Source organism: Saccostrea echinata, unplaced genomic scaffold, assembly GCF_033153115.1.
Source record: "Saccostrea echinata isolate AGI-Se365-2 ecotype Australia unplaced genomic scaffold, CSIRO_AGI_Sech_v1 ptg000047l, whole genome shotgun sequence".
NCBI classification, from domain to species: domain Eukaryota; kingdom Metazoa; phylum Mollusca; class Bivalvia; order Ostreida; family Ostreidae; genus Saccostrea; species Saccostrea echinata.
The window spans coordinates 1,338,538-1,357,091 of record NW_026889796.1 but is presented as its reverse complement, the minus strand read 5'-3'; the positions used below and the strand labels follow the sequence as shown (position 1 = coordinate 1,357,091).

The 18,554-nt window shown below is 32.1% G+C and overlaps 2 protein-coding genes across 4 annotated transcripts in view; one reads left to right on the top strand and one right to left on the bottom strand.

The window, feature by feature from the left end:
- The window catches only part of LOC133202316 (leucine zipper putative tumor suppressor 2 homolog), an 83,289-nt gene that overhangs the window by 20,484 nt on the left and 44,251 nt on the right, over nt 1–18,554 (bottom strand). Inside the window, exon 2 of one of the 3 annotated variants that reach the window (XM_061338112.1) lies at nt 3,293–3,328. The gene's annotated coding sequence lies outside the window, so the exon portion shown is untranslated. Of the gene's footprint in view, nt 1–3,292; nt 3,461–4,502; nt 4,585–18,554 lie in introns of those variants that run through there. The other 2 variants (XM_061338113.1, XM_061338111.1) reach the window with 2 other exon arrangements.
- LOC133202752 (kappa-type opioid receptor-like) lies at nt 15,097–16,203 on the top strand. The gene has a single exon (XM_061338632.1). The coding sequence runs from the start codon at nt 15,097–15,099 to the stop codon at nt 16,201–16,203; it is 1,107 nt and encodes a 368-aa protein (XP_061194616.1).

The window sequence follows — 18,554 nt, the reverse complement described above, 5'->3', positions numbered from 1 at the left end:
GCCAAATAATGCTAAAAGAAGCAAGAAAATCTGACACATAGACTAGTCTGAGATGATAAATATTTAAAGCAAACACTGCCTAGTAAACACCACCTTTTGTCCACTTTGATATTGAAATCTTCGGCAACTATAATCAACTGCTTGGACATTTCCCTCCATGTTAATTTGTCCATCCTCAAAGCACCTGACTTTCTCATTTCTTTTTTTTTTTTAAAGTTTAATAAACTCCTTCTTTACACAAGTAATAAATAAATGTTAGTTGGCCAAACACAAGGCAATAAAGTGCCAAATCAAACACTCGGACAATATTCCATTGGGTTCCTTACTATGTATTTTCACTGGGTTTTAAACAGTTTATGTAAAGAATTATAATTTTATACCAATATTATTATTATATGTTACAATATTTCAATAACAGTTTTAGTGGTTACACAAAATAGAGAAATTAAAGATTGACATCTTTAGACATCAATATCTTCATAAGTAAATTTTTATACCCCTAAGATTTAAAAAAAAATATTTCCATTTCTATTTGTTTTCTCTGTGATAATTCTTTGAAAGTTAGGAGAGTTGATTTCTTGATCATTCTAACGGAATGCAAATTTCGCCAAGCGAAAGGTCAGGAGCTAAGAAGGCCTAATATGCATGTAATTCTAGTGCGGCTGTCTTTGTGTTTGACGTCAGTGGGCGGGGACTATTGAAGTTGACATGTGAGGCCTCGTGTAATTTAAATCTATTAGTCTACATTTTTAAAATCTAAATTTACAATTTTATTTCATAATGAAATGGAAATATAAGGAATCACTGTCTAGTTAGTAGAGTATGCCAGGGACATCAACGATAGTTGGAAACGTGGGATAATTTATGCATAACGGGCTTTGCCCGTTATGCAAATTATCCCACGTTTCCAACTATCATTGATGCCCTGGCATACTCTACTAACTAGACAGTGATTCTTTAAAATTACATTTGTGGTGTTGGATGCTAGGGAATACTATATAGTGGAAAATAACTATAATTTGCTACGTTAATTTTGGCTATATTTGAGCTCTCAATACGTGAATTCAAAAAATGGTAAATAATTTATAAAGATTCATAAGTCATAATATACCTTTTTGAAGATATACTAGATAGTTGCCAAATTCAGACATCCACAATTTGATACCAAAGGAAAAAGAAGTAAAATTTTTACACCCATGTACAGTAACATTGTCAGATGTTGAATCCTTGACAAATGGATGGAATAGCTATACATTGTAGCAGGATCTACTCTGAAATATTTAATACAAGTGAACATATGCAAATAGAAATTATCAAATCTTCTTTTGTAATTTTTCAAAAATAATTTTTATCACCAACCAATTGTTATAACAACATTATTATGCACACATCATGCACACCCGAGTACCTTTTTGAGAGTGCTAATCGTAAAGTTGGTACCATTACACCAAAGTTACAAAATTGATCATAGGCCTTCAATCTGCAGACCTCGATCGTTCTAAAGGATTTCAGCTCTCTCATCTTTAGAAGGCAGAAAATATTGTGTAATCAAAGTCATTCTTTGACTGGTGTAGAATGGGGCCTTAGTCTTGATCCTGTTAGGCAAGATCAAAGAGTTGTACAAAAATGAATGGTAAAAGTGCTTCCTTAATCAGCCTATTCAAAACCTGTGTACACAAGCAATACAGTGGTGTTTATTTTGCAGATTTAATAGCCAGACTTTTATAAATATAAAAAATCAGGCGACATTTTAATCAGTAATTAAAATTTAAAATACGCAAATCCAGTGCAAGTCATCTTACAGAACCGAAATCAGACCGTATTGTTCTGAATCAACATAACATGAACCAATGACAAAGACAGTGTCAAGCCAGGCTAAAGGTTTAATTAAATTCTGTTGACTTTCATTCTCAGATTTATGTAAAAGCCTTGAGAAGTTTTTATTTTTGATTAACATATTATGTTTAGCAGAGCTTTAATACATGTACTTCTGCAAATTGATTGGAAATGTATTGCCAAATTGAACCTAATAGTTCAAACCAAATATCCCCTTTAACATTCTTTTAGTGACTTATTTAACTATTAAACAAGAAACTGCATCCCCACTCTCTTTCAACAGAAAATGCCGTATTTATTTTCATAATATGTTCTGTAATGCTTTATTTTCCCCTTGCTCTGCCACATAATTGCAACATCTAAAAAATTAATTAAAAGATTTTCTGAGCCAAATTTTAGCCACAAAAATTTTTCATATCTTGAATATAGAGATAAGCTTGTTCACTTTTTTATATACTGGTATATATATGAGAGAGAGCTTATAGCTACAGTGAGAAAGACCTCCAGTTTTCAACAATGAATAAGCATTCTAGCTATATCTTTGAAGGAGAGTATTTCCTGTATTCTTAAATGTCTGCATATTGGGAGAGATTATAATTATTAGTATTTATGACGTATGACTTTTACCTTAACATTATTTTATTTTCATCTTAATTCACCATGTGTTCTGCATAAATAGCACAATTTTTCTCATTCAATTTTTTTCTCCCATTGAATACCAGCCAGCTAATTTTTTCCCACATTCAACAAACCCTTAAATTTTTTTTCCTCCTCAAAGGGGCATAATTTTTGTGATGACAAAGAAAGACCACCAGTGAACTATTACCTGGAAAATTGAAGACCCTTAGACCCAGTAATCTCTTTGTAAATCCATTAAATCTTACAAATACCTTATTCTAAAGTTAAACGGTTGTTGACTCCTCATCTACTGGGTTAGTGAGCCTCTGAGACTTTGGTAATGTAACACTGTGTCACGGGGAGCCGGGGTACCACCAGTGGACTTTTTTTTGTGCTGGTTCCTATTATTTAATCAATGTCTGGTCATTCCCCCTCTATTTATCAGTTTGTCAGGTAACTGGTTATTAATGTAAATGTCTTTTCATTTATTTTCCCCCATTAGTGGCTAGATCAAATTCTTGTTGTTCTCTACATATATTTACATTTTTCATACATAAAGTGGTTTTTGGTCATTACCTCTGGCTATAGCAAGCTGTTGATAAAAAGGAATTTACTGCAGAAATTGTTTTCTGTCAAGTATTTTATCTTTTATCACAAATTGCTTTATTTCCAGAAAAAAAAGATAAGGCATATTACACATGTGACAGTCACTCTCTCTCTTGCCAAGAAAATGCCTCTTGCAATAAACTCAAACATTTATAACAATACAGAATGTTAATTGTATTTTCTAGTAAAAACAAACTTTTCAATAAAAAACGAAAAAAAATTTCAGGCTCACCTTCGAAAGCGAAAAGCTTTTAGCACTTTGCATCCTAGCAAAAACAACCTCGCCTCAGCAATCTTCGAAAGTTATTACTGAATTTTTACCCAGCCTGCATTTGTAATTATAGCAGTAATTTGTTTCCATGACAAAACTGCAGCTAGTGCAGCGGTGGGAAAGCCTGAGAGATTATGATGTGAATCACAGATCTGTATCATAAAACAGATGGCAGATTAGAAGTGGTAGGTCTACTTCTACAAACAAACAAACAGGCAGTCCCTGACATGCATAGCTAACCTTGTCAGCACTCGGCAAACCAGCTACCAGCTGTTAAGTTAATTTGAACATGAACCAGCCATATATGATTTATAAACTGTATATAAATCAACTGTAACAAGGATAACTAGCTCTATGATTATTTTTGCAACAGGGTGTGGGAATGTAGTTCTTATGATTTCAAACAAATGTTACAAGGGTTAGTGTTAAATGCTCTTTTTTAAAGCTGATGCATCCCATATCTGAATCAGTAAAACAATCATACTACTTATGCACTGAGATGGGGTGGGAGAATATTCTACTTGAATTTCAAAAAGTTTTAAAACTGATGTACAGTCTAGCCTTGTTAACCCAGACGCTTGTGTTCCCAAGCAAATTTTTTGAATTAATTAAGCATTGGGAATACTGAAAGATACTTTTTATGATATGTACAGTCAAACCTTGTTATCTCGAAGTTGATGGGACTGGGAAAAAACTTCATGATATTGAAGGATTAGAGAAATCGAGGGTAAAGTACTTATTAAAGAATGAGTTGTTGGGGATTTCAAAATCACTCCGACATATCCATGGTATTCGAGATATCATTGTCCAAGATAACAATGTTCCACTGTATATATAAATATACGTTTTATTCCCCACAAAATTAATCCTGAAGATGAAGCATTCGGACTATTGGTGTCCGGATTAAAGAAGAGGATCCACTTTTTATCAGTGTCTTATTAATGAAAATTTTCTACGTTTTTGTACATGTAGTGTTAGAAGTAACATCAAATATATTCGGTGGGGACGTTCCTCACCATTTTAGCATATGATAAAAGCTACATGTCTGTATTACCCCCAAAAAGGTAACACAGATTTGCAGTGCACCATGCCAATTCTTAAATTCAATAGTAAACTGTCCCAGTTTCTCATCAACAAAGTTATTACTCAGAAAGGATAAAAACTGACCTACCTCAATGTGAGAATTTCAACTTGTCACAAGAAGTCTAGTCTTTCATGTCAAACTCAGAACTGCCAACTCCCAAGTTAAACTCCTAAAAAAAACGACAGACATGAGAACGGCCGAGAGAAACATAATATCACTTATAATAGAATCCTTTGAAAAACTCTAATCTGACACCCACATAATAAATGAAGGCAATATATATCAGGTATTGAAATATACATTTAGGCTGTGAAATGTATATGTAAATATCCAGTGACTGCGAAGTTGCCAAGAATGCATCCATTTATAAGGTCCAAAGATCCACAATAAACTTTATATTGTATACAATACCTGCCGATGGTTTTTGAGGAAATAAGGCCTCCGAACTGGTGTTCAGAAGTTTCAAGTTGAGAAGACATGTCACATTCCAATTACGAAATGATCACACATCTTTATCATTAGGGAATATCAACACCGAAATTTATACTTACCTGTAATTTTAAATTACAGGTGTCTGAAGCCCAAGTCCTGGTGTATTCTCATGAGACATGTATCATTAATCTTACAACTAAGTGAGCTATTAGAAAATTTACAATCAAGAGATACATAATTAGGGCCTTTTAAATTCAAAATTTTTCAAATTAGGGGTTATATCTTTGAAAAGAAGCATACTTACATGCAGTTCTATTTTACAAAATCTTACTGTTCTCAATTCATTTCTTTGTTAAATCCAGTTAAGTGACAGTTATTTTCAACTCTCTACCCTCAAAAACTTACACGTTAAGTGTCCATCATTTAACAGATTTACGTCCTAAGGGCCTATTGCATGGTTGACCGCCTATGTACCTGGTCACAGCGTAGGACCTTTATCGTTGTTGGGTATACTGTGGCCTTCTGGCAGATTCTGTCACCTATCAATACACATGATGATCGGTCAAATAAGAAATCATTAATATATCCTTAAAACGTGTCAACAAAACCAGCGTCCTGACCCACACCTAAGGATACTAGAAATCAGATTTGATCTTACCCTGCCAAATGTTCAGAGACTAAACTTGGCAAAGTGAGCATAAAATTACAAAAATTATCTGCGATAGCTCAGATCAACCGAGGGTTGGCGTTCACGCTTGAGCTAGGAGGATAAAACAGATATCAAAGGCAGAAAAACTGCATTTTAAACTCAAAAGTACACACAATCCATCTTCTACAGGGCTATTTAATATTCAAATGAGGGAGTCCCAGACATTCAAATTTAGATTTCTCATTCACACTTTTCTTTCCTCTGTATCCATTATGGCTCCCCTATTAACAATGGCCTGCCTTGTGATTAAGAGTACAGAAGTTTTTACCCTATTAAAAAAACATCAATGCTTATAAAGATTATTTTCATTCTAAATTTTCCTCATGAAAAGAAAAAAAAAACAAACAAGTTTTAAAGATGATTCTCCATGTAGTATTAAGGTTATTTCTGTAGCCTATAAAAGACGGTTATCAATCTTCTTCTGGAGTAATATATGTCTTCAAGATTAGCATTTACTGTTAACACTTTTATAATGGATGTCGGATTAAACCATAGTTATATTTTTAATATTATTCAGTATTTCAGCTTTCATTTTCTCTTTCGGTCCATTATTCTTAATAGCTAGAACATAGCTTCTCTGATGTTTGTAAATTATAACTAATATAGCTGTCAATTAAGAAAACCATTAGCCAATCATAAAGTTATGTCAGTTATATTTAATAGGTCTAAAAACCAAATCCTCCTAACTTTATGCAATGTACATCTTACACTGCCAATATAGTTCCTTTGATACACATCCATGAAACTTCATGTATAAATTTCTCTCCATTTCAGTCTAAATCTATTTTTTTTTTCTAGAGTTACATATGTACTTACCAAATAAATCCTAAAGTTGCATTAAGAATCCAATATCAACAGCTGTTCTAGTCCTTTGAGCAGTAGCAAGTTCATTTTTAGTAACTTTTAATAAACAATTCATAAATCCTTTGTCAAAAACTTTTTAATGAAATTTCTTCCCAAATCCTTTATGTTGATCAAAGGCACAAAACTTAACATGCTAACAATGATAGATCAGTTATTTTGACACAACAGTCATAACTGTGTGGTTTGCACACTCGGTGATGGCGCAATAAAAGATGGGAAATTGAGGTTCAAACCAATAAGTTTACCAGAAGAAAATCGGTTTACGAGTATATAATAAATTTCAAAGACAGAGCATATATTTTACATGTATATTATTCATGTAAGCATTTAAATATTATAATACTGACATTAATAAAAGTGAAGAGGGGAAATTGGTTCATATAATTTGTGTGAACATTAAAATTTATGGACTAAAACTGATTTGTGTGAAATTGCAAAAACGTAAATCAAAATGAACAAACGAAAACTTGCTGCAAAAGTGCATAGTTAGAGGTCTATGTCAAAGTGGCTTTTCATAACTTAAAGAGCAAAGTTATTATTATTATTAATTTTTAAAATCATTACTATATAATTTTATTTATTTTTTATGTGTCGATCTCTTAATGTGATATTATCAAAATTGCAACACTTAATCATATGAAAAATTACAAAGTCTACATGCATTGTAAAGCAATTAAGATAAACATGCAAGAAATCAACATGATCGATCAAATTAGTCATTAAAATGACACTTACCAAATGGCGTAATCAAATAACTGCTTTTTCCAGATGAATTCATCTTGGCAAATTCAGTCAATTAAAACCTCCTAGTGCCATCTGTCAACATTATTGAACGCATGCAACACTTCTGTGAAACAAAATAACAAAAAACGACACAAATGCCTAAAAATTTGTGTGCAGTCTACATATCAATTATTTGAAAAGAGGCATTATATTTACAGGCCACATGCACTTTCTTGAATGGCTTATTTACTCTCTTTTTTTCTTTTACCAAAAAACATTATTCTTCGAAATATTCAAACAAAAGATAATGTGCACAAAGGCTGATACTGTGTGATCGGTTTTCCTTCGTTTGATCTGCTATTATTTTGGACGCAGTGATTGACAAGATGATCTGATTTTTAAGCCACACAGCTACCTAGTCTAGATTTCATGTCATGAAGTACAGACCATAATTGTCACCACAACGAAAAACCAAAGTAATCTTGGGAAATCTCCGTAAATTATGTCAATGAGAGATTTTAATACGATGCCATTTTGATCTCTGACCTTTTAACAATTTGTCAACCAAATGAGGTTTTTATGATTAAACATGACAACAGAATACCTTTGTGAAGAATGGTAACTAGAGAAATGATTATCATGAAAAAGCGAAATACACTATTTGTGTCATTAACCGTAAAATTTTTTCACACTGTATCTCCACTACGTTTTTATCTGATAGAACTTAAGCTACACATTGCATTTGAATTTCAATCTCAGCTTTTCACTATTTTGTGTTAATATATTACCTTTATACAAAACTGTAGTATTAACATAAAACAAAGATCAAATCTGTGAGAAAAATAGTAATAAATGGGGAAAAAAATATTTCAAAAAGCATTACAGTTGAGCTTCAGTATCTCAAACATCTGATATAGATCTAAAAATGCCATGGATATGAGCTGGAATTCTTTATGTATTTTAATGTCGATATGTTAAATCTCCAAGTTTTACTTGGCCCCATCTTACTCAATATATTGAGGTTTGACTGTATTTGATATGCAACAGTTTTAAAGGAGAGAAGTATAATTATTTTGATAAAAAAAAATCCTCCTCTTTAACTTGATCTGGAAGATTGAGATCCTCAGCTCATTAAAATGGAATATTTCTTGTCATTGTGACAATTCTAGAACAGAACACTGAGGAATGAAAATATTCAAGCAATTCATGAATGTACATTTAAAAATTGTTTTCCATATATATAAATCTTTTCTAGTAAAAAGGTATAACAAAACATTTACTGACCTCAAACAAACTGCTGCTTTTTGGCTTAACAGCCTCAGGCCTTTTGCTTCTTGGGTCACACCAAAGAACAAACAAAAAAGTTTTAACATTCCTGCATCCTCATCCCAACAATATACTGAAGGAATTACAGAAAAACAAGGAAAAAAATATTTGCATGGTCAGTATGCATAGAAATTTATGAAAAGTCTATTAATATACTATTTTATTTTTTTAACAGTTGGACAAACTCAAGTTCAAAGTCACAAATTGTGTCACCCAAAATCCCTTTAAAGAGATCTACTATATTAACATGCTATCAATTAGCCTTACACAAGATGTTAAGAAATTCAAAATTTAAGGGAGCCAACTGCGGTTTTATTATGTGAAAACTACAATAGAAAAACTCTTTAATTTTATATCATGTGTAACTTACATTGACTAAGTATACATGTACATGCCAAGTTTAGGGAAAATCTACCGTATTTTTGGTTTGAACATATTTTATTGTCAGTAGTTTTTAATTACAAAGGGATTGGGCACAAGTTCTAAAAACTTATTAAGCCCTCTCCCTACATGTAAATGACAAAAATTAAATTAAATTAATTAGGTCACAGTTAAATATGTACATTCAAAATATTCAATATTAGTGAAATTTACAAATCAATGCATTTAAAAAAAAAATGTATTTTTAGGAAACGTCTCAAAATACAGGTAAATTTACTATAGGATTATATGATAAAAGTGATAGTTTTTTGCACCTCTTAGCAAATTTTACAAATACTACAATAGATTTTTTGCTCAAATTGTAATATATGATGATAATTTTGAGGTTTTCAAATTCCTGTCTTTAAAATTTCAAGAGCATGTACTTTATACTTTTTCTTTTATAACATTTTCTATGACCCTCTCTCATAATGTCACAAGCACACTATTACGAGCACACTTTTACATTTGTACGATGTCCATTTACCTATCAGTTGAAAAGACGAAGTTGTTAAAAAATCAGTTTTTTTTTTAAGTCCCCTACCGGTGAAACCGGAGGGGACTATAGGTTTCCTCTGAGTCTGTCCATCCGTCTGTCCCTCTGTCTGTCTGTCAGTCTGTCCCACTTGGTTTTCCGCACTTTTTTCCTTGCAGGTATTGAGCTGATTTTTGGTATGTGAGTGTACATTGATGAGTTACAGATCAAGTTTGCATTTCGTTCCGCTTCATTGATTTTTGACGGAATTACGGCCTTTTCAATTTGTAGAGGTTTTCCGCAATTTTCATCTTAACGCTTTCAGATATTGAGCTGATTTTTGGTATGTGACTTTACCTTTATTAGTTATAGATCAAGTTTGCATTTCATCCCGCTTCATTGATTTCTGACGGAATTATGGCATTTTCAATTCTTAACGGGAACCAGATTACACTTGCCGGTAGGGGACTAGTATTGCTAATGCAATACTCTCAGAATGCTTGTTTTAAATTGTAATTAGATTTATAATCTATGATTCTCTTAATTTTGTTTAAATTGATAAATTATGTGATAATAAGCTTGATTTTACTATGCTGCGCAAAGTATGAAAACCCCAGTCGACCCCCCTTACAGAGAAAGTTCAATGCCTTGTATTTTTAGGAATCAATATACATGCTTAGAACAGCAATGCCATATTTTTGTCATTTGAAAACATAACATGAAACTTAATTACTCTAAAAACGAAGAAAAAATTTTAAAGTCATATTCAATATGACAAGATAAATGACTTTGATATTTTAATTGAATTGAATTAAATAAGAATTGTGAAAAGCATTGAACATTAGTGGACATACATGTATTTGTTATATATATATCAGTTGAAAAATATTCAAATATTAAATGAATACTTTGCAAAGATTAAGAAGGTCAAAGATCATGTTATGTCATGAAGTAACCTTTCTTAGAGCTCAACATTAACGTTTGTCCGATTGTCCGTATCCAGTTCATTTTGCGATCGGGCAAGTTCATCTAGGCTTCTCCATATTACACTTGTCCGATCGGACAAATTACTTTTTAAACCATTATATGGAATATTATGAATGTGAATGCCTTTAGAAAAGCCCTATATAGAGACAATATCACTGTAAAATATTAGATCCCTCTTTGGTTATTATAGCACAACTTTGCGGGCATCACAAATATTAATAAATATATAAATAATTGTCACCAGATATAAGAAAATAATGAAATAGCAATGCACTTTCTGCTGTCTGTGAAGGTTTGCTTTGACTTTTTTTATTGATCTTTTTTAATATAGAATAGTCACCTATGCTTCATACATTGTATATTCTCATTTCTTGTGCTGCAAGAATTTTGTCTAATTCTAGTTTATATTAATTTTATATAATTTCAGTGTTTATTTTTTTCTCTTTCAGAGAACTGAAAGTTGAGAACTACTTGTTTCTCTAGATCTGCTTCTTCCAAAGAAATCTTCCTCAATGCAACCTTTTTAGTACATATACTTGACTTGTCCAAATTCTAGACAATATGAAACCAAGGTGGTCGTACCTTTACCTGAACAAAAAAAATATATATATCACAATTGAGACAGTCTTGTCCACAATTGAGTATGACAGGTATGCAATATGTATTCCGAAATCTATAAATCTTGCATTATATATTGAAAATGTGTAGGCTTTTTATGAACAGGTAACAATTATATAATATTGGACAGTACAGTATTGTAGCTTACATAATTTTGTTTAATAATATTTGAAGACAGGGGAGGATGAAGATTATCACTCACAGTTTATCATCAACGCCAACAAAAGATTTCTCTGGGGAATGGCCAGTTGCTTACCATATAACACCTCCTTGTTTACGATATATACATATATAATCATGTTATGTGATATATTTTATATGTATGTTTGCTTGTTTTACTGATGTCTGATTAGTTACAAACTGTGTTATTCCATAACTGTGAATTTATTAACAAATGTCAATACTCTACAGATTAAACCAAGAGGAATAACTCTTGTCTTTTTGACAGCAGCAACTAATTTGCTGCTTGTTTTACTGCGATAAATTGGATTTGTAGAAATGACTATGGATCAAGCAAGGAAGGAATGAAGGAATATTCAATGCTCTGTTGTTTGAAAGAATGAAGGGCATATTAAATACAAATAAATATAGGAATTGTGACTATGTGGTAGATTTGATTACATAAATTACCCAACTATTTGGTTCTTGTTTGAATTCGCAATTTCAGTCAGTTTGATTTGGTAACTCAGAGCAGAAACATGAATAATCATTTACTAGTATGTCTCTGCTCAGAAAGTGCATCGAGGAAATCTATATTTTTATCCAATCCTAACTTCTCTAATTTTGCCAGTAATGATTGAATCATGTTATACATGTAATATAATATGATAGTCCAAATCTGTATTCAAAATGTACTTCCTGTCAAAGAGACTGGGTATGAAGAGAAATGTCAGAAATCACTGTAATGGGAGTTGATTTTACATCCACGATTAAAAATGAACCAAGAAATAATAGAATTCAATAGTAGCTACCAAAGGGTACCAAGTGAAATTCCTTAGGAATTTAAATAAATAATCTTATTTACCAAATACTCACTGTAAATTCTACATGCTTTAAAAAAGTGTATCATTATGCATTATATGTAAATTGCAAAAATCACATCATCTTGACATCAAGGTTTTAAACTGATGAATTTCAACTCCTCCCCAAAGAATATACATGAAAAAAATATCTTGCATCAAAGTCTGTGTGGCTTGATTTTGTTCCCTTGCAAATAAAAATTTGAACTTCACATTACATGCCAGAAATACATTTCATTCACATATTAAATCTGTTTAAAAAATACATAGAATCTGTTTTAGAACAAATGTTAATGTGTAAACAGTTATAGAGTTAATTGTTGTTGTTGTGTTTTAATTTAATAAGATAGAAAGAGTGCTTATCAGTTTTCATAATCTGCTAGGAAGCTTTTTCTTTTTTTTTTAATTTGTAACGTTACATGTAAGTTTGTAACATGTTCAAACCTTTTGATTTACATGTCTGGTCTAAACTTTCATATAGAAAAATATATGAATATCTCAGTAAGTTAATTAGAAGGGGATCCCTGTAATCATCCAGTGGTTTAAAGTTCATTTAACAAGCTATGAGTTTTCATGCATGCAGTCACCATAGACCTAAAGCATGCCGGGAGGCACCGAAGAAATCTAAATGAAATTCAAATTTACCTAGAAGTTAAGTCACCCTCAAACTGGAAGTGTCAATTCGTAAGTAAATGAGAGCTCAGACGCACAATTCTTGGAATTCCGGTTTGATTTTTTTTTCTGTTTTAGGGGTTTGGTTACTTCAGCTTTTCAATGCTGCTTTAGATATCTTCACTTTTATTCTTTATTCTAAATTCACAGTTTTCTTTTAATTCCGAATAAATGAAACTTGTCTCAAAACTTCCGCAAATCATTGCATGTGTGGTGTTGAGTTTCTGTGTTCGAAATTGACCTGTGGTCGAAATTACCCCCATCGTCGCAAACCACTGCCAAAATGTACGATCCTCTCCCATATGCGGACTCCGGACCGTGGCTTGAGACGATGAAATATTTTTTTATACATCTGAATGGAAAAAAAAACAACAACAACACTTTAAACATTACTATAGCATTGTGGTTTCCTTGTACTTCGCTTGCATAATTCAATATGCTAGCAATATTAGAATTTTATTTTAAAAAGAGTGATAAAACATGATCATGAGTTTTGCTAGGTCTGTGGATGAACTGCTAAATTGCTTAATTAATTACGCATCAAAATTCAACTTTGTGTATAATTTTTAAAACAAAAACTCTTCAATGTCTTTAGAAACGCTGGCAAGTTCAAGTTCAGTTTTATTCACCCAAACCAAATATTGGTACATGGGGTATATCTGTAACATATACCCAAAAAACTGGTCAGAGGCACAAAAACTATACATATAAAATACAAAATATGGTATAAAATGAAAAAAGGAAAATAATAATAATAAAGATGGAAATATATTAAAGAGGACAGACAGCATGATAAACTCTCAAGATAAACATATTATACAATAATATCCCTGATTGCAACTAAAATACCACCAGATCTAGCATTGCATGGTCAAATGTTTTTAATATACGTAACGAATCCTGGTATACAAATATTTTCTGAAACGTCAGATTTGGTGTCAAAACTCAACAAAACTGTTGTCTTTAAAACGATGGCAAAACTCCTCAAAAACTGTTGTACTTAAAAACAGTGGCAAAACTCAACAAAAATAGTTGTCTTTATAAACAGTGACAAAACTCAGAAAAAAAACCTTGTCTTTAGAAATGCTGGCAAAACGCAACGAAAAAAAAAACTGTTGTCTTTAGAAACAGTAGCAAAACTCGTTTACACAGAAGAGCAGTTATATTTTAATGATGAACTTGTTGAAATATTGAAGTATACTTTTGAATAACGTTGAGGTTATTAATATTACAAAGAAACAATTATTAAATGAATTTCATGTAATTTCTAAGCAATACGAAATTCCAACTTTTCATCCATGTTTGGGGTTTTATAAGACTTGGATAAGCTCGAGTGTATCTGACATGGTATCGTTATGCCGGTGTTAGGGACACAACAAGGCATGTCATTTTCTGGTCTGAAGTAGAAGTCTCAATCCTGATTCTGAAATCTCTGCATTAAACGGGCATTGAAATTATTGATTTATGACCCTGATAAGATCTACTTGTATATAAAACAAATATATTAGGGAGTGTACAGGGTAATAGGAAGGAAGAAAGAGAGAAAGGGGTGTGTGAAAATAAAGGGTAAGAAAAGTGCTGAAGAGCCTCTGAGGGTAAGGGGGCAGAGGGGAGGAGGGTATTGTACTTCGTTTACCCAACCTCTGTACATGTAGTTGCAATATAAAGGTATACACGAATAGCCATGTAATCAAATTTTAATATTTCAAAGTTATCTTTATATGCTACAAGTACAATATGTGCACAAACCAACAAAGATACTGAAACTACAGGTAAAATATCATATAGTTATCCCTACCTAACAAGACAATATTCACATTTCCATTCAATTTGACCAAGAATGAAATGAAACATGGAGCACACACATCGCTAATCCTCTAGCTGTCACGGATTCTCATACTCTGAGAATCATCAACATTTCTTCAAGTAAAGTTTGACTTTACTAAAATGAAAAAATTAGAGGTATTCTGATGTGGGTTTTTTTTTTCATTAACAGAGAGGGTTAGGTTATTAAGATAAACTCTTTTTTTTTCATTAATTCATTCCTGTAAGAAATATGTTTTTTATCAGACCAAACTCTCTGCAACAATTTTCCCACATAAAGGTTAGCAACGGGTTGCAAAAGAGTAGCAATGAAATATTTAAGACGTTAATTGTTTTGGGATTTTTAAACAGCTAATTATCTATAAATTATAAATATATTTTAATGATAATGCATAAATGCAAGAACGGTTACTATGAAATGCAATGGAGTTCTTATAGCTACAGCAAATCTAATCCCTTACTACCCATTATATAACGATACAGTGTTGAAATCGTATAATGACGCACCTAATTGTGTGGTAATTATCACATTCAGCAACTAAATGCGACCAATAACTCGGCAGCATCGCCTGTATAAGATAGCGACACAATGCGGTTTCAAGTCATTTCACCATGAATACCTCCAGTAGCATGACAGTGTCTCATGATTCTGTGTACGGTTACGCAGAAAAAGCTAGTCTGACGATTCGGATACGGTTAGTTGTTATCCCAGTAATTTTTATTGTTGGCTTTTTAGGAAACACGCTCACTGCCTCTCTTTTCCTAGGAAAATCCCTGCGAGCGAAGTCCTGCAGCATCTATCTCGCTGTCAAGGCTATCTCCGACAACGGCTTCCTTGTTTCTCTTCTAGTGGCATGGCTTGACTTTGTGGATGTTCGAATCTTCCACACGCAAGTTGTATGTCACATGACTTTGTATCTTTCATACGTCTGTGGATTTGTGTCTGTCTGGTCCGTCGTATTGGTGACCATTGAAAACTACGTCAGAATATGTCGCCCTTCTGAAGTTCGATCACTATGTAGCCGCTATGTTGCCAAGCGGATAACAATTCTTGGAGTTGTGTTTGGCTGCATGTTGTACAATTATCCTCTCTGGACCATGGATATCTCCCCTCCGCAACCACACCAACAAAGGTTTTGTCACACTCTGCATAAGTTTGAACGCTTTGAAGTAGTTATGACGTACGTTGATACAGTTTTAACTCTTGTTATTCCCCTCATAATTATCATTATTCTCATCTGCATCATTGCTGTCAGCTTGGTAGATGCCTCCAAACGTCGGGATCGTCTTCGGAAGTCTTCGTCTTATTCCAGTGTAAATTCTACACAACCTAAAAATCGTTCTGCACCCACTTTACCACATTCCAAAGTCACAAAAATGTTGTTAAGTGTGTCGCTTGTCTTTGTCTGTCTGCATACTCCAAGTCATGCAATCAGAATGAAGGCGACATTGGAGAATTTATTGGGTCAAACAACTGTGACGTCACAGATGGACAGAGTGTTGCAACATTTCTTTTTGGTGCTATACTACCTAAACTTTTCTATATACTTTTTTATTTACATCATCTGTGGACAAAATTTCAGAAAAGTTCTGAAGAAGAAAATAAATCAGTGGTATGGAAGAAAGGAACATGTGACAAGAACTTCGGACTGCGTCCTGAATAATCGAACCGAGGACATCGAACTCGAGACATCGAAGAACACGTTAGATATGGACTAGAATTTATCAAAAGAAATATACTATTTATCCCCTCAAAACAGGGTTTGGTAGTTTTGTTGCAAGGACAAATGCTAAGTCTTTTTTTCTCTTTCTGGATATTGATATCCTTATTTGTGTAAAAACTCTTATTCTGCGAATCATGCTGTATTCGACACTTCCGGTCAGATCTACCCTCACTTCAACGAAATGAATGTGTACATATAGTATTTTATGATATTGTTTTAAAAAATGTTTTAAATGGAGAAAAATTGTCGGTTGTACAAATTAATTGTTTTATGATCATTAATAAAATGCATGAAGTACAATTTTTCATATTGTCGAACAACATTATCATCTGCAATGAATTAACAACGCTCCCTAACACCCTTAAAAATGGGATCAAGCTGTCAAAATCCAAATCCTGTTGGTAAATTTTTTTCCTTGAATATTTTTTATTTCAGTCCCTCTTTCCCGTATATCTCCCGTATATCTCGCGTGGTATTATATCTTAAGCATAATCATAGCTTTCTTGAATGTTACAGAAACTAATTTCATTCAAAAGTGAAAAAGAACTATTCCCCGGGGGGGGGGGGGTATTTGCATTTATATCCAACTTACTGAAATAGTGTATATTTGGATAGCCTCGCAAATATATACTGATTGATATCCCCAGTTTATCGCGTTTTTACCACTGTCCGAGTGGATAACACTCGTATTAAAAAGTTATAGCAAGGTAGAAAGGAGTCAGTATAACTAACCTTGTATCAAATCGCAGAATATGATAACTGCGAAAAATAACTAACTGACGTCACGTTTTTTACAGTTGCATAAAAATAACAGAAAGTATTTTTAATTTTGTTTTTACCTTCAAATAGAAAAAAAATCCGATTTTACGAGTACTTTTGTACTTTGGTTGTTAGATATATTCGCGAAAAGATATTGACCTAAATGGTGAAGGTGAAGGGACACAGCATAATCAGTCGTGGGTTTCTATATGATTTTTATAATTATGTAAGAATAGTGTTAATTGGATTAATTATAAATGGGTTAATATAATAGAAATAGATAAATATTCAGTCTCGTGATCATTAAATTACCAATAATTAAAGAGTATGGCATTCCTCCAGAAAAACTCGCAATTCAATTTCCAAAAATATGTACATTGTACCTTGTACACACAACTTATTTTTACATTCAATGGAAGAATTAAAGAGAGTGCAGCTTTATCTGGTTCTCATCAAACGATTTTAAGGAGGCTGGGGGTCAACAAATTAACCATCAGATATAACTTATTTTTTTAGATATGATATCTTAAGCTGTCAACTATCATTTGGCAAAGAAAAAATTCATACATTTTGGTATTAAAATTTGATAATTTTTGTATATCTTTATATGGAGCTCTTCTTCTAAAGGAGATCAATATAGTCTAAAAATGGCCACGACCACCCAGCCCTCTTAAAAAGGTTTCATTAATTAAAAATGCCAATTCCTTCTAAGTATTGGTCTGATTTTAACAAAAAGTCTGGAAACCAAATAAACTGAATTAAAATAAAATATAAAAAAAACAAGCATAAATAAAATGCTAAATCATCTAATAATGTAACTTCCTCTACAGTTCTGTTGATTAGAATACACTGTAAAAAATGTGTTTACAATTCAAACACTTTTCTAAACACTTTCTTGTCACCTCCTTTTTTATATGTTTAATTTCTAAACATGTAAAATTCCTAAACATGTCTTAGAAAGTGTTTAGAATTTAAACACTTGTGTGCTTAGAAATTAAACATATCTAAACACATAAACACAAGTGTTTAAATTCTAAACACATAACAGCAGATGTGTTTAATATCTAAACACATTATAAGTATAATTTGTACCTGCAGAAAAACAAAACACTCTAGTAAATTTAGGCACAAAAAGTATATGTTTTTTAAATGAGCATAATTGTCAAAATTTTCAAAATATGTAGTCCAATATTAATTATTTTCCATAAAGCCACTGAACGTTGGGATATGTGATTAATTATACAATACATTGGACACTGTGCAATGTACATGCACTTAATTTACACAAATAATGTAGGAGACAGAACTGAATAGATTTGATTAGTATCAACAATTCAATCAGAATGACACATAATTTATAACGTACACATAGATAACAAACTTTTAATCCTCAAAATTACTAAGAAAATAATATTAAAATGACAATTTAATATCAAAACTTCATTGAATATTTCTGAAAGGCTTTATTAAAGAATATTTAAATTAAAAATACAAAATATTTATTTTATATATATATATATATATATATTTATTTATTTATTTATTTATTTATTTATTATAATCATTATAATTTGAATCGGCTGCAGA